This window comes from Bos taurus, chromosome 6, assembly GCF_002263795.3.
Source record: "Bos taurus isolate L1 Dominette 01449 registration number 42190680 breed Hereford chromosome 6, ARS-UCD2.0, whole genome shotgun sequence".
NCBI lineage: Eukaryota > Metazoa > Chordata > Mammalia > Artiodactyla > Bovidae > Bos > Bos taurus.
The window spans coordinates 117653093-117671833 of record NC_037333.1 but is presented as its reverse complement, the minus strand read 5'-3'; the positions used below and the strand labels follow the sequence as shown (position 1 = coordinate 117671833).

General features: G+C 58.0%; 1 protein-coding gene across 2 annotated transcripts in view; it reads left to right on the top strand.

Moving 5' to 3' along the window:
* PDE6B (phosphodiesterase 6B) overlaps positions 1 to 17962 on the top strand; it is a 31921-nt gene extending 13959 nt beyond the window's left edge. Inside the window, exons 1-20 of one of the 2 annotated variants that reach the window (XM_059887319.1) lie at positions 5689 to 5984; positions 6090 to 6230; positions 6318 to 6392; positions 7242 to 7306; positions 8075 to 8141; positions 8283 to 8330; positions 9051 to 9197; positions 9305 to 9448; positions 9767 to 9832; positions 10272 to 10418; positions 11435 to 11542; positions 11727 to 11836; positions 11952 to 12039; positions 12430 to 12530; positions 12766 to 12873; positions 13650 to 13713; positions 14032 to 14106; positions 15414 to 15497; positions 16593 to 16740; positions 17514 to 17663. In XM_059887319.1, coding sequence (XP_059743302.1) covers positions 5907 to 5984; positions 6090 to 6230; positions 6318 to 6392; positions 7242 to 7306; positions 8075 to 8141; positions 8283 to 8330; positions 9051 to 9197; positions 9305 to 9448; positions 9767 to 9832; positions 10272 to 10418; positions 11435 to 11542; positions 11727 to 11836; positions 11952 to 12039; positions 12430 to 12530; positions 12766 to 12873; positions 13650 to 13713; positions 14032 to 14106; positions 15414 to 15497; positions 16593 to 16740; positions 17514 to 17575 — 1926 coding nt within the window. In that variant the 5' untranslated portion in view covers positions 5689 to 5906 and the 3' untranslated portion in view covers positions 17576 to 17663. 2 annotated transcript variants of the gene reach the window in all.
* Positions 17963 to 18741: the final 779 nt, after the last annotated feature.

The window sequence follows — 18741 nt, the reverse complement described above, 5'->3', positions numbered from 1 at the left end:
ATGACAGAGGATGAAATGGTTCAATGGCATCACCGACTCAATGGACATGGGTTTGGGTGGACTCTGGGAGTTGGTGATGGACAGGGAGGCCTGGCGTGCTGTGGTTCATGCGGTCGCAAAGAGTTGGACACGAATGAGTGACTGAATTGAAGCAATCATTGCCAAATCCAATATCAGGAAGCTTTTTTTCTGTATTTTCTTCTAAGTTCATAGTTTTAGATCTTACTTTTAGGTCTTGATCCATTTTGAGTTTATTTTTGCTTATGATGTGAGGTAAGGGTCCAACTTCATCATTTTGCTTATGGATATCCAGTTTTCCTGGCACCATTTGTTGAAAAGACTACTCTTTCGCAAGAAGATCCAACCAGTCCATTCTGAAGGAGATCAGCCCTGGGTGTTCTTTGGAAGGAATGATGCTAAAGCTGAAACTCCAGTACTTTGGCCACCTCATGCGAAGAGTTGACTCATTGGAAAAGACTCTGATGCTGGGAGGGATTGGGGGCAGGAGGAAAAGGGGATGACAGAGGATGAGATGGCTGGATGGCATCACCGACTCGATGGACATGAGTTTGAGTGAACTCCGGGAGTTGGTGATGGACAGGGAGGCCTGGCGTGCTGCAGTTCATGGGGTTGCAAAGAGTCAGACACAACTGAGTGACTGAACTGAACTGAACTGAACTCTTTCCCCATTGAATGGTCTTGGATTTTTTTGTCAAAATAATATATGCCAGGGTTTATTTTTGGACTCTGTAAGCTTTCCATTGGTCTATATGGCTGTCTTTATGCCAGTATCATGTTTTGATTAACGTAGGTTTGTACTATGTTTTCAAATCAGGTAATATGAGTCCTCCAGCTTTAGTTGTTCTCAAGATTGTTTTAACTATTCACGATCCCTTGAGCTGCTATATAACTCCAGAATGTGTTTTTATACTTCTGCAAAAGCACCATTGAGATTTTGATAGGGATTAATTGAACTTGTAGGTTACTTTGGGTAGTACTGACATGGTAACAACATTGGGTCTTCTATTTCATGAGCAAAGAATGTCTTTCTAACTATTTGTGTCTTCTCTAATTTATTTCAGCAATATTTTAGTTTTCATTGTTATAATAATTCTAGTTCTGAGGTCCTTTCATTTTACCTGGAGGGCATTTCTTGCTGCGAAATTGTAGTGGTCATTTATTCCCTCAACTTTTGTTTTTCTGGAGATGTCTTAATTCCTCCCTCACTCTTAAAGGGCAGTTTTCCCAGATACAAGATTCTTAATTGACAGGTTTTTGGTTTTTTTAATTTTAGCACTTTGAATACACCAGACTGGGCTTCCCTGGTGGCCCAGTTGGTAAAGAATCCTCCTGCAACATGGGAGAGCTGGGTTTGATGCCTGGATTGGGAAGACTAGCTCAATCAGTAAATAATCTGCCTGCAATGCAGGAGACCCAGGCTCGATTTCTGGGACGGGAAGATCCCCTGGAGAAGGAAATGGCAACCCACTCCAGTGGAGTGGAGTTGCCTGGAGAATCCCGTGGACAGAGGAGACTGGCAGGCTACAGTCCATGGGGTTGCAAGAGTCGGACATGACTTAGCAACTAAACCACCATACACCAGGTCACTGCCTTCTAGTCCCCAAAGTTTCAGCAGATTCTGTGCTGAAATGAGAGCAGATGAGAAATCTGCTGATACACTTAGTGAGGATCCCCTGTGTGTGATGATTCTCTTCTCTCATTGTTTTCAAGAGTCTCTCCATCTTTCAACAGCTTGATTATAGTCTGGGTGTCTTTGAATTCATCCTATCTGGTGTGTGTTGAACCTCCTGGATGGTAGTATTCAAGTATTTCATTAAATTCCAGCCCTTATTTCTTCCCATATGCTCACCGCATGCTCCTCTGCCCTTGGTGAGGCCTGGCCATCCCCCTGGGAGGGGTTCTGAGTGGCTTTCATCCTACCCTGGCTTTGAGGCTGCCTTTCTCTCAGCTTCCTCTCAACCAGGCCCCTTAACCTAACTGCTGTGAGGACATTTCCCCAGATTCTTATCTGCAGCTTCAAGCAGTGGCCTCAGGCCAAGATTCAAACCCACCCCACACAGCCCAGGTGTGGGTGTGGGAGGCAAGCCTGGGAGCATCTTCTGACTCTGCCCCACCACACATACCTTCCCCCAGCAGATCTCACCCAGGGGCTGTGTTCCTTCCAGGGAAGTTGGATCTCTGGAGAAGCCAAGTTTCTAATTTTCTGCCTGTCATGTTCTGAGCCCCTAGCCCTTGCTTTGGATACCCTCACTTTTCAGCTCCTCTTCCTGCATACTGTCTCAGGGTCCCTCTCCTTCTGCCTCTCTCATTAGCCACCCCAACTCAACTCAGTCAGAGCCACACTTTGAAAACTTAGGTCCTATCACTGGGGGGGCCCTCAGGGCCTCTCCTGCAGCCCCTGCCCACCTCTCCATACTCCACCATCCTGCCCCAGCCATGCTCCTCTCAAGGGCTTATGGACTTGCTGGTCCCTCTGCCAAGAACACTGCCCCACACATCCCATGGCTCCTTTGTAGACAGGTCGCCCCTGACCTGAGCACCTCCTCACTCTAGCCCTGCATCTCCCCACTCCGTCGACCTCCACCTGCTGGACCCCCTGCATTTGCTCATTTCCCCGTGACAAGCCATCTGGTTGCTTTGTTTGTTTATGTTCTAGCCTACACTCCCCGCATTAGAAAATGAATCTAAGAGTCAAGGATTTTTGTCTGTTCTATCATCCAGTTATACCAGTCCTAAGGCAGGCAATAAATATCATTCCAGCAAATGAATCCCTGACACTTAGGAAACACGACCATCCAGAGACCCGATGTTTCCAGCTCTTCAGACCACATTCATGTACAGATGTGAGAATTATAAAGGGGACTTCCAACAATGGGTGTTCATGTCTCAATTAAATACTTTGATTTCCACTCAGATGTCGCCTAACCCCAGTAGAAAGCCACCTCTGAGACCTTACACTCTGAACAGCATTTTAAAGAACTCTAATTACTTCACAGCTCTACCTCACAGCTCTCTTTGAAAAGAAAAGACTGAAATGAACAAAGCCTGGCTCCCACATTGCCTGCGATTCAGTCTGGTGCCCACTTCTTCCTCACGCTGTAGGGGAGCCCCAATTGCAAATTAAAGCGCTTCTCTGCACAGGGCCTGCCCCTCCCTCGCACAGATCTTAGCAATCCTCCAGGGTCCTAGGCCCCCTCCCTGGTCAAGAATCACTGTCGATCAGCCCTGGTCATTCTTCCCATGGACTCTGCCTCAGGGGCTCCCATCAACCCCTTTTTGAAGGTGTCTTGGCCACTTTAGTCAGAGGCAAGAGAAACAACAAAGAAACCATAGACTTGGCCCTGGGATGTGGGAATTTCAGATCTGCTGCGTGAGGCTGACTGGCCAGCTGTAGCTTCGGTTCCCACGGCCCATGTTGCAGCACCAGCTGGACGAGAGGCCCCAGGGGTACAGAACTTTGGCTCCACGCTGCCCAGACCATGCTTTGTCCACAACCCGTTGGCTGGTATAAAAACAGAGCACGTGCACTGCCGCTCCCAGGATGAGGTGAGAGGTGCCCAACTCACAAGGCTACATAAAGAGCACCCAGGCTCAAAGCTACTCGTATTCCTGATCTGTGAACATGCGGAAGTGTTTGGAAGTCAGGACATGTGAGTGGGAGCAGCAAGGTGGGGCGGGCTCGCCCCCCCTGGGCAGTGCAGGCTGATTCCTGTCCCTGCAGCTCCCACTCTGATGTTGCTGGACACATGGCTGGGAGAAGTATCATAGGGTGACCCTTCTTTCCACTGTCAGAAGCCATAAGCATACGGATAACAGTCACCTGTAGTGAAACGGGGAAACATGTATTTGCATATTTATTATTTTTGCCTTAATGTAATTTCTTTTTTTTTCTTTCCATTCTTTGGCCATGTGGCCTGTGGGATCTTAGTTCCCTGATCAGGGATCAAACCCAAACCCTCAGCACTGACAGTACAGAGTCCCAACCAGTGAGCAGCTAGGGAATTCCCTAATTTTCTTAATTTTTAAGTTAACATTATTTAACTTGAATAATGGCTGTGTTTAACAAGTGATTCTCAAAATTCTTTAAGATTGAAGAACTTGCCCCTAAATAAGGGCCTTGGGAGCTCAAGCTGCCCAGGGCCTCTGGGTCACCTTTCCCATCTGCCCCCTGCCCTCCCAGCGGCCTGATATCCCCCCCATAGTATGAGCATGAGCTTAGGCCTCACAGGCCAGCCTCCCCACCCCAGGGGCAGCACAGGCCTCTGCATTATCTGTCCCCAGATGCAGCTGGATGCCCCTCACTTCCAGGGTCACCAAGTGGCCCCTCCCAGATTTCATCTTGGAACATTAAAGAGGAGCGCCCCTGATGAATCTGTGAAGGGCTACACTGCAGCTCCTGCCAACCACAGGCTCCTGGTCACTCAGACAGAGAAGGGGCTCCAGGGGCACCACCAAGACAGCACAGTTTGCAGCAGTCGAGACAAGCAGTCCAAGGGCCCACAGAGGCAGGAGGGCAGACTGGTCTGGGAAGAGCCCCCCCAGACAGATGTGGGACAGGCAGAGGGGGGCGGGCGTGGGACAGGCACTGCGTGAATCCATTTAGATGAAGTTCTAGAACACTCAGCAGTCAGTGGGGCAGTTCCAGAAGGGATCAGGGTGTTGGCTGGGGGCTGAGGACCTTCTGGCTGGGGGATCGGGGTGTTGGCTGGGGGCTGGAACGCTCTAAAACCTGGTATGGCAGTGGCTACCGGTAACCCCTAAGATGCCTTCATCCCATCAGACGGTACCCCAGACTCAAGTCAGAGAGAAAAAGGAAGAAGGGGAAGGTAGAGGCCTGGGGTGGGCCTCACACCTGGCTTCAAACCACTGTGGACACGCTGCCTGATCCGCTGAGCACCCATTTCCTTGGGGCCAAGAAAGCCTGCTTCAGAGCAGCATCCAGTGTGGGGACTGGCCCTTGGTCCAGCTGTGGCACTGGAGGGGCAAGGTGGAGTTGGAGTGAGGTCTCCCCTAGAGGCTGCACTGTGATGCCCGCGCCCTTTCCTCCTCACTCCATCCCTCTCCTAGAGGACAGGTTTTGGGACTGAAGTACTCAGATGGCTCAAAAATTAGGCTTGCAGCCCAGACACCCCCACCCCCAAGCTCAGCTGTCCATGACATACCTGGGCACCCGACCACCCACCCCTCAACATTTGTGACATGGGTTCTGCTCTCACCAGGACTGGTACCAAAGAGCTCAGAAGGCCTCTGGGGTAGAGGCACAGGTGACTGACGTGCACACACTCACTCTCAGATGCACACATTGTCACACATGCTCACAAACTGGCAGGAAGGGAGCCAGGCAAGGAGGCTGGCTCCTTGTGGTGGAGGAGGAGGGACCGGGCACCAGGCCGCCCTCCTTACAGATCAGAAGGCGGGGAGGCGGTGAGTGTGTGTGAAGGGGTGGGGCCTAGAGGGTCCGGCCCGGGGCGCTGCTGAAGAGGTCGGGGGTGGGGGTGGGGGGCGGGGGGCAGGAGGCTGACCCTGCACAGCAGCCGGCCTGGTTGGGGGCTGATGTCCCGGGCAGGGTCTGGCTAGGCCCTCCTAGAGCGTGTCAGTGCATTCTCGCTCTCAACTTGCTTTGCAGAGACCACAAAAGTGCCTGACGTCCCGAAAACAACAAATTCGTGTCCTCAAGCCCCAGCTTCTCACAGGCTAGTTATGGAAGGCTGGCTGGTCAGAGCTCTGCCTTTCAAGCTCATGGCAATTGATCTAAATTTTCATTCACTCACCACCACAGCCTGAGGCCAACACCGAGGAGTGAGTGGCGGGGATGTGGCCAAAGCCTGGAGAACTTACCTGCCAGGAAGCTTCCGGGGACCCTGAGGCAGGGAGCCGAGGGCCACATGCTGGATCAAATCTCGGGCGCTGGCACCCTGCAGAGACGCCAGGAGAGGCGCCCCTGTCCGCGTCCCGGGCTCCATGTGCGTGTGTGAAAGTGTGTGTCTCGGGTGTGGCAGACCTCACTCGGGTGCTGCTGTGCAGACGGGGGTGTGTGGCCACGGACGCAGTGGTGTGTCACCCCCCAGGTGCTGCTGTGGTCGGCCAACAAGGTGTTTGAGGAGCTGACAGACATCGAGAGGCAGTTTCACAAGGCCTTCTACACTGTACGGGCCTATCTGAACTGTGACCGGTACTCGGTGGGCCTCCTGGACATGACCAAGGAGAAGGTGAGGCCCTGGCGCCCACAGGCCCCTGGCCGCCTCGTCCTGCTCTGCCGCTGAGCTGGTGCCCCGCTCCCTTCTCTTCTCTTCCAGGAATTCTTTGATGTGTGGCCCGTGCTGATGGGAGAGGCCCAGGCGTACTCGGGCCCCCGCACACCTGACGGCCGAGTAAGTCGCAGGGTGACAGGCCTGCCCTGCACCCGGCTTCCTGGCCCAGCTCCACCATGGGGAGGGGTCGCCCCAGCTGACCCGGGTGGGAGGGAAGGCTCGGGAGGCTGTGGCGAGGCGAGGACAGGGTGGAGGGCTGCCTGGCCCTCTGACCGCTCCAGAGGGCAGGCCCCTGAGGACGTCTCCCCAGCGCCAGCCCCTTGCAGTGCTCTGGGGCCAAGGGCCAGGCCTGGTCCTCAAGAGGGCTGTCAGCCTGGTTTACTGAGCAACATCTGCTCTGGCTGAGCAGACCTGCTGCCCTCGTCTTAAATCGCTCTAACATCTGCCCGAGCGGGGCCACGTAGGGGTGCGAGTCGGGTAGGGACGTGTGCAGATACCTCAGCCACACGTTGTGCATCCAACCGGGGTCACACGTCAGAGCCTTGACCCAATCTCCCCTCTTGTCAAGTGGGGTGGCAACGGGCTGTCTCAGGGACTCCAAGGGTTCTGTGAGCCAAGTACATGTGGGAATCTCTGCACAGAGGCCGGCTGTGACCACAACTTGTCCCAGTTATATGAGAGAGACAGGTGTGTGTGTGTGTGTTTGTGAAAGATGGACACACAGGCCTGGCTCAGCTGCACGCACTTGTGTGACAGATACGGGCCAGTCTGTGTGTGGGGGACGTGGCTGGAGGGAAGACAAACGTGTGTCCCAGGACAGTCAGTGATGGTCCACACATGTGCACAGTCCACGCGTGTGCCTGCGTGTCGTTATGTGGGCTTATGTGGTGTGTCATGTGTGTGGGTGTGGTGTGTGTGGTGGGGTTCCCATCGGGGAGCCCCTCATGCCTTCTGCGGTCTGCTTCTCAGGAAATCCTCTTCTACAAAGTCATAGACTACATCCTCCACGGCAAGGAAGACATCAAGGTCATCCCGTAAGTGTCAGGGTTCTGAGAAGTGTTACCCGAGGGCCCGGGCTGGACGGGGCTGAGGGCCCGTCACGGCAGAGTCCGCAGCCCCTGGCTCGCCCCCACACCCTTTGACGCTCCCTGTGCCGCGGGGTGAGGCAGGACAGAGACTGACTCAATGGTCTGGGAGGAAATGCATGGGGTCACGAGGAGGCCTGACGTCCCACGAACACTGATGTGGACTCAAGGCTCAGCAGAGCTGTCCGGGTGGCCCTCTCATCAGCGACTGGCCTTTGAGGCCCTTAGGGTCTCATCTTGGTTCACCCGGCCAGCCCGCAGGCGGAGTCTCCAGGGAGGCCTGACACTGCACAGCCGGGGGCGGGGGGTGCGGGGGGCGGTGCAGGCGGTGGGACTGGAGGGACCAGCCCAGCGGGCAGCAGAACCAACAGAGCTGAGGGCAGCCTGGAGAGAGGGGGCGGCAGCTGGCCACTTCCAGCCCCACAGCCGCACAGCTGTACGAGCCCCAGAGCCCATCAGGACCCCACCCGCGGGGCCCATGCAGCAAGCAGGACCCAGAGCCAGGCCTGCCTGGGGGAAGCCTGTGGCTCCCAGGAAGAGGGGGCCTCTTCACGGGCAGAGAAGGAGGCACGACACAGCTCAGGTGTCCCCAGACCCAGCCCTGGCCTGCCCTCCCCTTCTTTGCCAGCTTCCCACACCCACCCAGAGCCCGGGGAAGGGAATCAGCGCACACACACCCGAGCGCCTGCCCACCGCCCTTTGCTTCTCTCCCTACAGCTCACCCCCGGCTGACCACTGGGCCCTTGCCAGCGGCCTTCCAACCTACGTGGCAGAAAGCGGTTTTGTGAGTCCCCCAGCCCTTCCCAGAGGCCTAAGTGCCCCAGCTTTGCCTACGTAGAAGCTCATCAGACTGGACAGTCTATTTTAGAATCATACTCTATATTTGGCCGCTTCAAGTGAAATTGTGTTTCTGATCCTTTTTCAGATCTGTAATATTATGAATGCCCCTGCCGACGAAATGTTCAATTTTCAGGTATCTGTCTATTCATTAATGGAATGTGTACTGTACTTTAGGAAAAAAAATGTTGTGGTTCAGAAATGATGGACTGAATTCGTTTTTGCTGCTTAAGAAACAACCTCAGACCTCACAGGCTAAGGGCAGCACAGCATGTTCCGTGCACACAGGTCTGCTGCTTGGGTGGTTGCGGCTGCACCCGGCGAGGGTTCACGTCTGCTCCCTCTGGGGACGCACTACCGGGGTGGGCTCTTTTCCAAAGGAGGCCCAGGTCACGTGGACGGGTGGAACTGCGCTTTATCTTTCAGGGCCCCCTCCAGGAACTGGCCAGGGTCCATATTTCACTGGCCAACCATGAGTGGAATGTGAGCGGGGACTCACCACACCGTCTGTGGGGCCCGGGGGAATGCCAGGCCCCTTGTTTGGCAATTATTGGGAACTTAGCAGCAGAGCATTCAGTCGAGCGCAGGGACAGGCGGGGTGGGGGCGGCCTCCAAGAGCGGGAACCGATGTGACTGCAGCGCTCGCACGGTGAGGCACCTTGGCGGACGTCTTCCCTCTTCCAGGAAGAGGTCACCGCTGGCTCGCGGGCATGGTGGGCCGCCAGATGGGAGCAGGGACCCAGCCTCTGCCCTTTGAGGGCAGAAGAAGCGAGGTTCACGCTCCCTGGGTGACAAGCAGGCCCAGGCCAGGGTCAGACCCAGGGCAGCGGTCAGCTCTGAACAACTCTCCCGCCAGGAGGGGCCTCTGGACGACTCTGGGTGGATCGTCAAGAACGTCCTCTCCATGCCCATCGTCAACAAGAAGGAGATCGTGGGGGTCGCGACATTTTACAACAGGAAGGACGGGAAGCCCTTCGATGAGCAGGATGAAGTCCTGATGGAGGTAAACACCTGTCACAGGCGGGGTTCCGGAGACGACCCCGGGGGGTGTGGGACCCAGGCCTGGGAGCTGGCCCCGAGGGCGCCCATGGGGGTGACGTGCGCCTGCAGTCTCTCACACAGTTCCTGGGCTGGTCGGTGCTGAACACTGACACCTACGACAAGATGAACAAGCTGGAGAACCGCAAGGACATCGCCCAAGACATGGTCCTGTACCACGTGAGATGTGACAGAGAGGAAATCCAGCTGATCCTGGTGCGTCCGGCTCTCCCACGGGGAGCAGGGGTGTGGCCTAGACCTGCACACACCACACCGCCCGGGGCTCCCTGCCCGGCCGCAGGCCCCTAGCAGGGACCCCAGCCCCTCTGGTCGTGCTGTGTGAGGGCTCCACCATCACCGTCCAGGCAGAGAGCTTGGACTGGTGTGGAGGGAACAAGAGCCGGCCCGAGGCCGCCGCCACCGTTTCTGAGGCCAGAGGCTCCGGCTGGGGCTCCCCGAGGGATCACTCAGTCCCACAGCCACGAAAGGTGCAGTTGACGCCATCACCGTCTCATAGCACGTCTTCTCTCCCAGCCAACCAGAGAACGCCTCGGGAAGGAGCCTGCCGACTGCGAGGAGGACGAGCTGGGGAAAATCCTGGTCAGAGTCTGGCCCCGCCCCGGGGGCCCAAGGAGCCCTGAGCGAGGGGAGGTGCCACCCCAGGTGGCAGAGGGAGGTCCTGCGGTGTCTGTGCTGAATACGCCCGCCCATCCCTGTGATCGCTTGCGTCCGTGTATCCTTCCACCTGCCTGTGTATTCACAGGTCCTTGCCGATATCTGCGTGTGCCCACGCATGTGTGTATCTGTATTTCCCTCACAACTTCACTTGCCCAGCGGGCAAATTCTTGCTGCTGGGCCACTGGCGGGAGAAGGGGAGAGGAAAGGGTTGAACCAGGAGGGGCTGAGAGCACCTCAGGCTGCAGCCAAAGTTAAGAGACACCTGGCGTGTCTGAGGCTGGACAGAGGATCCCTGAGAGAAGCTGAGGAGCAGGCGGGGCTCCGGCGGGCCTGCCCCTCAGCCCCACCGTCCCTCCCACAGAAGGAAGTGCTGCCCGGGCCCGCCAAGTTCGACATCTATGAGTTCCACTTCTCGGACCTGGAGTGCACGGAACTGGAGCTGGTCAAATGCGGTATCCAGATGTACTATGAGCTGGGTGTGGTTCGAAAGTTCCAGATCCCCCAGGAGGTGAGGGCTCATTTGTGATCCAGGGTCCCAGCTTTCCCAGGAGGTCACAGAGAGATGATCCGGATCCCAGTTCCCGCAGGAAGTCTGGGGGCAAGCCATGTCCGCACAGAATGGACAGTGTGGGCTGGCAAAACACACTCGGCAAGTGTGTGGAGCCTACGTGGCTGGACAGACGGACGGACGGAGAGCGTGATACCACGGGGCTGCAGGCAGTCTGATCACACACATCACGGGGCAGCAGCAGGGGTAAAAACTAAGGGAAAACACACATAAACACATTATAGAAAACACTAAGAGAATGCAGGGATCCCAGATAACTTCTGGCCCTAAAAACGGCTGTGGACGCGGTGGTTGGGCCCGGGTTCTATCACCCAAACCCAACTGCCCGTCCGGAGAAGGCTCACCCTCCTGCTGCCCCTAAGCCTCTGGGCCTTCAGCAACCAACCACCTCTTTCTCCACCACTGTGTGCCCCGGTGCCCACACATCCTGCCCCACTCAGACGCCCACGGCTGAAATGGACATTTTCTTCTAAAGTATCCCAGGCCCCTCGCCTGGGGTCCTTTCCCGACCTGAGGTTTGGCAACAGGATGGAGGCCCCAGGCATCCTGTGGACGTTGGAAGTGTTCTCGGCCTCAGCTCCGCTCCTCCGGCTCCCTGCCCCCGGCGTCCGCCCGGCGTCCGCTTCCGTCCACTCCTCGCCCACCCACATCCGCCCCTCGTCCCCCCTTCATTGGCCCTGGGTCCACCGTTGTCCGCACACCCCCAGCCCGCCCCCCACGCGCCCTTCCTCCACCCCCCGCCGGCCCCCTGCCCGCCCCTCTTCCATGCCTCCAGTCCACACCCCTTCCACCCCTCGTCCACCCCGAGGTGCCACCCAGGAAGGCAGCTGGAGGCCAGTGGACAGGAGGGCCGTGGGACGGGCAGGGACGTGGGCCTTTCACACTGCCGTCAGCTGGAAATGCGTCGCTGGGACCGGGCACTGCGGTGCCTGGACCCCGTGTCTCACCTCCCGCAGGTCCTGGTGCGGTTCCTGTTCTCCGTGAGCAAGGGCTACAGGAGAATCACCTACCACAACTGGCGCCACGGCTTCAACGTGGCCCAGACCATGTTCACGCTGCTCATGGTGCGTGGCCGGGGCACGCGTGGGGAGAGGGCACCCTGTTTGACGGGGCTGGGAGGAGCCTGGAGGTGCAGCCTTCAAGGGCCCGGAAGCGGGTGGCAGGCACCCAAGCTGGGGAGGGGTGGCGGGCTCCACTGAGCTCCCCGGGGGCCAGGCAGGGCAAGAATCTGGGCACCTGTCTCTGCAGACAGGCAAGCTGAAGAGCTACTACACGGACCTGGAGGCCTTTGCCATGGTGACCGCCGGCCTGTGCCATGACATTGACCATCGGGGCACCAACAACCTCTACCAGATGAAGTAGGCGCGGGTCCTGGGCCCTCTGAGGGTGCCACCCCTTCCCTGGGGTGCTGGGCACACAGGCTGCCCTGGGGCCTCTGCCCGCTGCTTGTTCTTAGCCAAACCTCTGTGACAGGTCCCAGAACCCTTTAGCCAAGCTCCACGGCTCCTCGATTTTGGAGCGACACCACCTGGAGTTCGGGAAGTTCCTGCTCTCCGAGGAGGTCCGTGTCCTCCCCTCACTCTCCCGTAGGCCCTGGCCTGCTGACCTGCGCCCACTCCCCTGAACCTCCACAGCCAGCAACCACACCACATCGCTCTGGGCTGGAGAAGGGAGGCAGGCTTTGAAGCGATGGGGGTGATGGCACCCCTGGTGTTTCCCGTTTGGAAATGCCCCCTGAGGGCGGGGGCTCATATTCCGGGTGTTGAGGGAAGGTGGGCGTTAGATGCCCCCCAGTGCAATACGGGGCCACCGGTGTCTGGGGCCCATGACCCTTGGGTAGAAGATGGCCAGCAACATGGGGAGGGACAAATGGACGGCCTCCAGGAGGGAGTCGGGGACAGGCACAGAAGGGGGCGCGGCTGTGACAGGAGCACCCCCCGCACTCCCGCAGACCCTGAACATCTACCAGAACCTGAACCGGCGGCAGCACGAGCACGTGATCCACCTCATGGACATCGCCATCATCGCCACAGACCTGGCGCTCTACTTCAAGTGGGTGCCACCCACCGCCCCGCTGGCGCCCCAGGGCCCTGCTGGGAAGGAGCCGGTAGAGGGGTACCTGGGGCCCCAGACAGACGTGCCCCGCTCCGGCGCCCCAGGCCTGGACTCTGGCCTCGGATCCTCTCTGGGAGGGTGGGTGGGGCTCAGACCAAGGAGGACACGTTGCCGGGGTCCTGCGGGGGTGGGGGGGAGGGGTCGACTCCCTCCCTTTGTCCTTCGGGTTCAGAAAAAGGACAATGTTCCAGAAGATTGTGGATGAGTCCAAGAACTACGAGGACAGGAAGAGCTGGGTGGAGTACCTGTCCTTGGAGACCACGAGGAAGGAGATCGTCATGTGAGCAGGCGCGCGGCTCCGCCCCTCGATTGCAGCGCCTCCTGCAAAGCTCCGCGGGCGGGACTGGGAGCCCAGAGCAGGGCAGCTCACTTCCGGACAGCACCCATGCTCCCACCCCAGCGGCTCTCCTTTCGGGGGAGGCTGCAGGATTTGGGACCAGACAGCCCGAGTCCACCGTTAAATAATTTGCTCATGTTATGAGCCTCCACTCTTTCATCTGCAAAGTGGAGATTCAGAACTAGTCCGGGCCCAGGCCTGTCCCAGTGGCCCAATGTGGCCGCCGCTGCTGCTGCTAAGTCGCTTCAGTCGTGTCTGACTCTGAGCGACCCCCTAGACGGCAGCCCACCAGGCTCCCCCGTCCCTGGGATTCTCCAGGCAAGAGTACTGGAGTGGGTTGCCATTTCCTTCTCCAATGCATGAAAGTGAAAAGTGAAGTTGCTCAGCGGTGTCCAACTCTTAGTGACCCCATGGACTGCAGCCCACCAGGCTCCTCCGTCCATGGGATTTTCCAGGCAAGAGTACTGGAGTGGGGTGCCTTCGCCTTCTCCGGGCCCAATGAGGAGCTATGTGTAAATCATGAGCCCCCAGGAAACGCTTGCTGACTCATCCCTGGCAGCCTGGGGTGACAGGGGAGGGCTGGAGTGGTGCACAGAGTGGGGCGCCCACTACTGCAGACGCTGGCGCGTGGCTCTGTGCCCCCAGGGACACCAGGCCTTGCAGGGTGGGGCAGGGAGGGAGGCCAGGCTGGGCGCACCTGGAGCTCCATCTGCCCGCAGGGCCATGATGATGACGGCATGTGACCTGTCTGCCATCACCAAGCCCTGGGAAGTCCAGAGCAAGGTCAGAGTCATGTGGGTCCCCAGACGTCTTGCCAGTCCCCATGGGGTTGCATCTAAGTGGGGCCTGGGGGAGGGAAACAGCCCCACTTGTCTGCAAGGTGAGGCGAAGGCAGCTGCCCAGCTCTGGGGCCCAGCCAGAGCCGCCACCCTAGAGGAGGCTGCTGCGCTCCTGGGCACCACAGCAGTGTAGCCTCAGTAGTTGGGCCACCAGAGTCTGGGACACAGAAGGCTGAGGGCCCCAGCCGTCCTGGCAGGATCTCAGGACAGTATCTGAGCAAGCGCTGAGCCCACCGGTGCTTGCCTTCTGTGCGCCTTTCAGGTTGCTCTGCTGGTGGCAGCTGAGTTCTGGGAGCAAGGGGACTTGGAGAGGACGGTTCTGGATCAGCAGCCCATCGTGAGTGTCGCCTCCAGTATCCTCCACACCTGTCCCGGCCCTTGGGAGCTCCCAGGGCCCTTGGGGCTGGGCCCAGACTGGGGACCCCCAGGGGTTCTGGAATCCTGGGGCCTAACTCTCACTTTGTGGGGTCATGTGACGTGAGCCTGGATCTGGGTAAAGTTGTGGAAATACAAGGATTGGGTAAAGATGTGATCCCCCGCAGAGGCAGAAAGCTGTTGCCAAAGCTGCAGAGCCAGGCTGCAGCTCCTGGCCGAAAGCCCCCGTGGGCCCAGGCAGCTCTGGGGTGAGCCCCTGTGTGGCTGCGAGCTGCTCCAGGGAGGCTCAGGGTGTGGCAGGCCTAGCCCATGGGAAGAGTGCTGGGAGGGGGAGTGGTGGCCAGAGTCCAGGGCTCACCTGGACATGGCTGTGGCCGTGGAGAGAGTAGCCGAGGTGGGGAGTGTGCAGCAGGGCTGGGGTGGTATGCAGAGCAGGACTGCCCACTACTGGAAGGACACGGGGGCTTGGACCCATGCCCACAGTCACCAGGCCTCACAGGAGTGGAGGTGAGAGAGGGAGGCAGTCTTGGTGTACCTGGAGCTCCATCTGCCCACAGGCCCACAGGATGCCAGGATCTTTGGGTCAGCAGTGTGGGGGTCAGGAATCTGTTGCTAGACCGAACTGGTACCTGCATGGGGATAAGGACACGAGCACTGCCCAACAATGACCAGAAGAGACGGAGGGAGGTTTGGTCTCACAGGCCAACTCCAGCCTCTGACGAGCTCTCTGAGCATGGGGCTGCGAAGACCGGGGGCCAGGTGCAGACTGCAGGAAAGGGTGCCCTGACCAACCCGGCATCTTGATGGGAGGACAGGCAGCCTGTCTCCCTGGGCTAGACCGCTAGGGTCCTGCATGACTCACTCCAGCACGCTGAGCTCCAGACAACGGGCAGCTTTGAGGAAGAGACTGCCAGGAGGCAGCTCAGAGGGATAGTCCAGAGGCTGGACACTAAATCAGCTCCTTCAGAGTATCTGGGCTTTGCCCCTTAGGAGCTGGGGGCCAGGTCTCGGGTCAGGACCATGGATAGCTCATGGGGGAGCTGGAGGAACTTGGCTCCAAGCGCCACACCAGGGCTGGCGCGGCAGGGGCCCAGCACCACCTAGGGCAGCTCCCCAGAATGGCACAGTGTCTTGGAGGGGAGTGGGGGCTCCTGGGTTTCCCTTCCAAGGTGAGCCCTACATGGACAGGCTCATCACGTTGGGGTGGAGCTGAGTCCTGAGGCTCAGGGAGGTGTCGGAGGCCTCACGGTGTCCCTGCTCCCCCTTAAGCCAATGATGGACCGGAACAAGGCAGCTGAGCTCCCCAAGCTACAGGTCGGCTTCATCGACTTCGTGTGCACGTTTGTGTACAAGGTGAGTAGGGCAGCCCAGGGCCTGGCTGGGTTTGCAGGGGAAGGGTGAGACGGGGGCTGCTGTGGGGCTCCTTCCCGCTCAAATCCGCACTGAAGCTCAAAACCGTCAGCCTCACCCCAAGGGGGTCCCCTCCCTGTCAGTTCCTCAGAAGGATCATGAAATTTCCCACCCCAATCTCTCCCTCCCAGAACGTCCTCCTGCACACCCTGATGTCACACCCCAAACATCCCTTCCCGAACCCCATCTAAAGGCACCCCCATGCAGAGCCTGCACAGTGTTGTCAAGGCACCGACTGCAGGGTATGTGCGGTGCATCCATTCAGGGTCTGAGCTCTGGGAAGATGGGGGTGGTCCAGCCTCCAGCTGGGTGCGCCCGGCCCCGCAAACAGCTGAGCAGAGCCGGGGGCAGTGGGATGCGAGCCAAGGACCTGGCACAGGCGCTGGACCTCGGCTCTGGGGACTGGCCAGGGGTGGGGGCAGAGCCTTCCCAAAGGTCAGCCGCCATGACTGTTGGCTGCAGTCTCAGGGGTAGCCCCATACTCCAAGAAGGGTGTTGGGTTCTGACCACGTTGTCCCACTCCCCACCTCAGCCCCCAAGGCCTTGTGCTTCCCTTTACTGAAGCACCAGCTCCCTTTTCTGCCTCCACCAGGGGCTGGAGTCAGTGCTGGGAGGAAGGCGGGACCAGGACGCACGTGCTGGTCCTCAGGTTCACTGCCGGGGCCCACCAGGCACTGCCCCCCTGTGCCTTCCCCGCCTCCATCTACCCGCACAGCTTGTGTGTCCACACGTGTGCATGTGTGAGCATGTGCTCTGTGTGACATGCGATGTCTGCATGAGGGTGAAGGAGCCCCAGGACCCGCACATCTGCCCAGCCTTCTCAGCCCCCTTGCTAGGGAATGTCCTTTCTGCTTGGATGTTTTCTGTTCTTCAGGACCTCACCCCGTAGCTCCTGTTCCAACTTCAAGGACACAAACCACAAGGCCTTCTCCCTTTTTAGGTCTTTGCTGGGGATGTGGCATCTCTAACCACCCCACCTCTGGCCCAGCCCACCCAGGAGCCACTAGGGATGTGGTCTGACTTCTGTTTCCTTTCCAGGAGTTCTCCCGCTTCCACGAGGAGATCCTGCCCATGTTTGACCGGCTGCAGAACAACAGGAAGGAGTGGAAGGCCTTGGCCGATGAGTACGAAGCCAAGGTGAAGGCCCTGGAGGAGGACCAGAAGAAAGAGACGACGGCCAAGAAAGGTCTGGGCTCCACTCCAGCCTCAACCAAGGCCACGCAGCCTGGCCCTGGCCTGCAGGGGGCGGGTGTGAGGCGACACTCATCTGGCCCTGGCAGGCTTCGGGTGGCCCTGTGGTCAGGGTGCCTGGACTCCGGGCTGCACAGACGGCCACCCTTCCAGAGGGAGGCCCATCCCCTAGGAACAGGCTGGTTGACTCAGGGTGGCTGATGAGCCCAGTCTGAAAGGGCCTGCTCGGGGTCCGAGTCAAGGGATTCTGGAGGGACGTCACCTTTATAAAGGGGAGGAAAGCCAACTCAGGAACTCTGTTCCCATCATCAATCAGCGGTTCCCTCTTAAGTAGTTCATAAACTCTACCTACGCTCCCATGCCAGCCTCAGAGCTGAAACAGCAGACCCATGGAACCTAAGAAGCAAGCTAGGGGTCAGCACGCATGGTGCTCCCGCCCCGGGCGCAGAGCTTGTTCCCCACCCCACCCCCAGCACTGTGGGAGCACGGCTCCATTGGCACCAGCCGGTGCCCCCACATCAGAGTCCTCGAGCCTTGCTTGTGCTCTGCAGCTGTCATCACCATTCTCTGAAACGTCCGCAGGGGAGAGAACCAACAGAAACCAGCCAGCTGCGAGGCCACTGCTGGAGCGTCACCAGAACTAAATTAGGATCAGCCGGGCTAATCGGCTTAGGCAGACCAGCCCCTGCCCTGCCCTTCCCCCTGCAGGGAGGATGGAGGCGCTGGGCCACTCACGGTCCTCGCTCACCGTCTTGTCTTCTCTTGCAGTGGGCACAGAAATCTGCAACGGCGGCCCGGCACCCCGGTCTTCTACCTGCCGCATCCTCTGAGGCGGTCCGCGGGCCCCCTGCCCCACACCCCACCCCCACCCTGGGACCCCGCCTCTAACCACTGGTACAAGAGGTTAGGGAGCCTGAGAAAATGACTGAAGACCATTTTGGATACTTTGAACTTTTTTAAGGCTTGTGTTTTTATGAACTAAAGCCAATGACGAATGATCTGAACAGTGTAGCCTACCTTACCCTCATCCAACTTTTGGATACATAATCACACCACCAGGAGATCTGTGAGCTGTGTGTCCGAGAGCACTGGGTGAATATGTTCACAACTGCACATGTGTTTATGTGTATACAGGTGGAGAAATGGATACATGGATGCCAGTTCTCATCTGGTTTAGGAACAAATATGTGAATAGAAATTTAGAATAAAATCAAAAGAAAACATGCTGCTCTTTTTTATGTGGCAGAGGACATTCATTTGTGACCAACCAGAAATCCTGCCAGAAAGGTCCAGGTTGTGAGACCAGTGATGAGAGCTCAGTGATCTGTGCAGAAATAATGTGTTAATAAATGCTGCCGGGACCTGGTCTGAACCTTGCTGAGGGGACCCGCACCTGTGGCCTGCCCAAGTCCACCTGCACCCCTGAGGTTTCCTTCATGGAAGCAACCACACGCCTCCAAGAACCAAATGGTTCTCAGCCGGGAAGAAAAGCCAAGTCAGACCCAGACAGAAAACACAGCTCACACTTGAAATGGGTGCTAAATATCTGATAGAAATAAAGGACTTTAACTTGCAATGTTAGCTTCAAAGCAATTGTTTCCAGACACTGGAAACTCCCCTTGGCTACAGCCACGAACTGTGCTGCAAGGTCACGTGGGTGAAGGCTGGTTCAGATGCCGCGTTCTCCCAGCGCTCCCGGCAGCAGTGTGCAGGGGACCCACAGGCCCCACACAACCTTCAGCTCACAATGACACCTGGGGACAAGAGCATGGGACTGGGGTCCCCCCCAGTTCCCAGAGAGACCCAGTGCCAGCCACCCACCAACCTCAGGATCTCCTAGGGGGTGTGCACTCCAGCCTCACCTTTACTGAAAACAGGGAAAACAAATGAACTGGGGCTCGAAGCCTAGGAAGTCCACTCCAGGCACAAAACTGGAATAGCGACTTTTGACACCAAGCCTCACGCGCACTTATTATATACATAACATTTGTGGGCT